Source organism: Quercus lobata, chromosome 4, assembly GCF_001633185.2.
Source record: "Quercus lobata isolate SW786 chromosome 4, ValleyOak3.0 Primary Assembly, whole genome shotgun sequence".
NCBI classification, from domain to species: domain Eukaryota; kingdom Viridiplantae; phylum Streptophyta; class Magnoliopsida; order Fagales; family Fagaceae; genus Quercus; species Quercus lobata.
In genome coordinates, this window is record NC_044907.1 from 94,552,094 (window position 1) to 94,556,078 (window position 3,985).

A 3,985-nucleotide genomic window follows, 5' to 3' on the forward strand; every position below is an offset into this window, starting at 1 on the left:
GTTGTTTATTTTTATTGGACCAATCGCCATCAAGCCAGACGCATTGAGTATGTCGAAGGAATTGAACATTAGATATCTATTTCTTGAGCCATCATTTTAATCAATTAATATTATTTGTAAGTTAATTTACAAAGATCCTCTCATTGATGTCATAGAGCACTATCCAAAGTATCCATCTAGGGCATCTCCTACTATTTCATATTAGTTTTGTTATTCAAAATTTTTCTTTCTAAAAGAACATAATTGGTAAAGGCTTGCGAATGACAGTGTTGTTTACATAAGCTTTAACACCTACTATTAGCAATTGACAAATTAAGCAAATGAATGATTAAGAAGGTTTCTTCACAAGGTCATGTTTTTTTGTTCATTTTTTGACAAGTGATTATGTATGGAGGTGAGAATTGAGATGAGAAATGGCTCAAGAGAAGACCACCAAAACACTCAATTAGACCCAGTGGAGTGTGGTCCTCATGAGTGCACCTCAAGTTAAACTTCCAGCACATTTGTCTCATGGAATTTTCTTCATGTGACTAATGGGTCATAGATTTTTTTCCCTTTCTCTGTGGTTTGGTGGAGACTTATGCAAGGAAGGCTTAGTGAATAAGGATTTGAGTAACAAAACCCATATTAAAGAAACATAAACTGAGCTATCGTCTTCATTACGCAAACAGTATTCTTCTTTATGGAAATCAAAAAAGTTTCTAGTAAATAATGGGCAGAAATGCTTTTGGGGTGGTAAATTTTAAATAATAAAATAAATATAAAACATACTTTAGCAAATAACTCTATTTTTATTGGGAAAAAGTCCCTTTTATTTAAAATAAGTTTAATTTAATTAGTGGTTCTAATTAGTAAATATTATAAATTTAAATGTGTATCGAATATCACGGTACTACATCATTTAAAATGTTAAATAATAAAATATTTATAAAATATTAAATTAAAAAAAATCTTAATAGTAAAATAAAATTTTCTTGCTTATATAGTGATTAAATTTTTCTCTTTTTTTAATCATTTTTTTTTTTTTCCGAAATAGTGGGGCCATCATTAGACCTTGTAGAGGAGCTTTGGAAAGTATTTCATTCATAATCCTCTGGCCAAATTGTCCAAAAAGTTGATAAAACAAAAAACACTAAATCATTAACCACATTTCGAAATAACCTCTTTTATTAATTTTTTTGCTTCTTTTTAAGAAAACACATTTGGCAACCTTTTCTTCATTGTTTGTTACATATGTTGCCACTTGGCTTATATTACTAGAAACGTTTATATTTGTACTTGTCATCAGTTACAATATTCATTCATCTCTCTCATTTCTGTTGTGAAGCTTCCACATAAAACATGTAAACAACACATGTTAGTGTTTGATAAGTACATAGGGAATAGTGGAACTGGTCAGTTTAAAACAGTGCAGGCAGGGCCTCATGATAAACACTAAGCCTAACTCTTCAGCAGAAGAAGAAGAAGAAGAAGCCCTCATGATAAGCGAAAAGACGGGTGGCCATCGCTGCTGTACCAAACAGAAGGTTAAACGAGGCCTATGGTCTCCTGAAGAAGATGAGAAGCTCGTCACATATATCACCACCCATGGACTTGGAAGCTGGAGTTCTGTCCCAAAATTTGCTGGTAATTATTCCTTCAACTCTCTCTTTCTCTCCCAAAACACACATAATTAACAACGTGTATTCTGTAATTGATTCATTTATAACAAAGTAACTAAATTTATACGGCCATAGATTTACATACATATATTTATATGCCCAAGTGGTTGCTAAGTGGAATTGTGATTGCTGCAGGATTGCAAAGGTGTGGAAAGAGTTGTAGATTGAGATGGATAAACTATCTAAGACCAGATCTTAAGAGAGGTACCTTCACTTCAGAAGAAGAACAGATTATTATTGATGTTCATAGGATTGTGGGCAACAAGTAAGGATCATTTTTTTTTTCACTAGAAATTAGTGCTCGTTTGGTACAATTTTTTTCTTAAAAAGTTTTTAAAATACCTCATTTAAAAAAATTGTACTTAAAAAGAAAAGTGAAGTTTCAAAAGAATATACTTTAAAGAGTATGATTTTAAAATAGCTATACTAAACGTGTAAATATCTATCATCATTTTTTCTTTTTCCTCTTGATTTAGAGTAAATTTTAAGAGAGTTTTGTTTGGCTGTAAAGATGGGCTCAGATAGCCAAGCATCTCCCAGGAAGAACAGACAATGAGGTGAAGAATTTCTGGAACTCGTGCATCAAGAAAAGGCTTATGTCACAAGGGTTGGACCCAAACACTCACAATCTAATACCTTCTCATCAGAGAGCCTCTAGAAAGGTTGCATGCAATGTATCACCAAACCATCAGCAACCCAATTCAGTTTTTACTCTGAATTCTCAGTTTACAGATGCTTCCACCTTTGAAATGAAAACACCTATCATTACAGTACCTGAAACTGATCAACCTCCATTGCTTCAAAACCCTAATCTTGTTTGGAATCAGAGTTTCGCTGATTTTTCCAGTTTCCCTCATGTATCATCAGTTGAGAGCACACCCAATATTTCTTCCTCATCATCCTCTTCCGTGAACCTATCTGGTTTTGGGGTCTTAAATCATGAGAATTGTGTTTGGGGTGCCAATACTCTTGAACCCTTCGAAGCACCAGCATTGGAAGGAGAGCAATATACACTGACACAACCACAGCAAGAGAAAGATAAGGTTTCTGAGCTGGTAACTAATAAGGTTATTCATCAGCCCATGGATACTTCATTTGATGGCTCTAGCTTTGATCTTGGGTTTGTGGAGTCTAGCCTTATGTCTGATATAATGTATGATGAATTGAGCTCTATGGATGATTTTGCATGGAACTAGTACTAGCTAGTAGGCCATCACATGTGTACATTACTAGGTTTTGCTTAATTAAGGTGTGGAATTCACATACTTCAAGTACAAAGCTCTCTTGCCCACCATCAATACTATATAAAAAAAACCAATGACAAGGGTCAAGATGGTTTTGTTGCTTCTAGGACTGCAGACAAAAATGACTGACCTTTTTTCTTTTTTCTTTATTATTATTATTATTTGAGAAAGTTCTTTATCTTTTTTTAATTGAGGGAAATTGTATAATATTTGTACTTTTTTTTCTTGCATGTTATATCTACCAATAACATACAATACAGTAATTTTGTTAACCGATTAAATGTCAGATACATTAGCTAGTAAGGTCAAAGTAATAACTCTACAGTTTTTTAGTACTTTTTATTTTATATTATGTTTGATTGCGATAGATTTAGAATATATAAGACAATATCTACATCAAATCTAATAATAGATTCCACAACGGTACATGATAAATCACGTTTCATTCTTGTGGATTTTAGTTAGTTTAACTAGTAAAATCTCTGAGATACAATTCCCGCCTACATAAAAAAAGTGATTGGTGTCTTAGTCTGACAATAATGAACAATCATCAAGAACAGTCAACATAGGTTGAAACTCTCTTTTAAAAAAAAAATAAATAAATAAATAAAACCATGTTTCACTATTATCCTTTTATTTATTTATTTTTTGGGCTAACACTAAAATAGGAATTTAGATAGTAATTTTGTTACATCCTTTGGTAGCTAATGTCAAAACAATAACTTCATAGTTGTTTCATATTTATATATTAATTTTTTTCGTTTGATTGTGATAGTGTCAAATAATGTCTATATCAAATCTAATGATCGATTCCTTCATGCCACAGATAACAGTAATTTTATAACATTTGCTAGTAATTCATTTAAGATTAAAACATAACTCTATGGTGTCTACAATCCCAAAAACATTTGAGATACCATAAAATTATGATCTTTTTCTTTTTAACCATGAAATGATCCTAAAATTTTAATTTTGTGGAAAAATTATTAAATTTGATGGGTTTCAGTTAGCTAAATTAATAAAGTCACTAATGATTAAATAAGAGACTTGGAGTTTAATTTCTGCCTACACCAAAAATTA

General features: G+C 31.7%; 1 protein-coding gene across 1 annotated transcript; it reads left to right on the forward strand.

Annotated features, from left to right (window-relative positions):
- Window positions 1-1,260: 1,260 nt before the first annotated feature.
- LOC115987768 (transcription repressor MYB4-like) lies at window positions 1,261-3,132 on the forward strand. The gene is made up of 3 exons (XM_031111365.1): window positions 1,261-1,626; window positions 1,797-1,926; window positions 2,173-3,132. The coding sequence occupies exons 1-3, from the start codon at window positions 1,425-1,427 to the stop codon at window positions 2,855-2,857; spliced, it is 1,017 nt and encodes a 338-aa protein (XP_030967225.1). The 5' UTR covers window positions 1,261-1,424; the 3' UTR covers window positions 2,858-3,132.
- The last annotated feature ends 853 nt before the right edge of the window (window positions 3,133-3,985 follow it).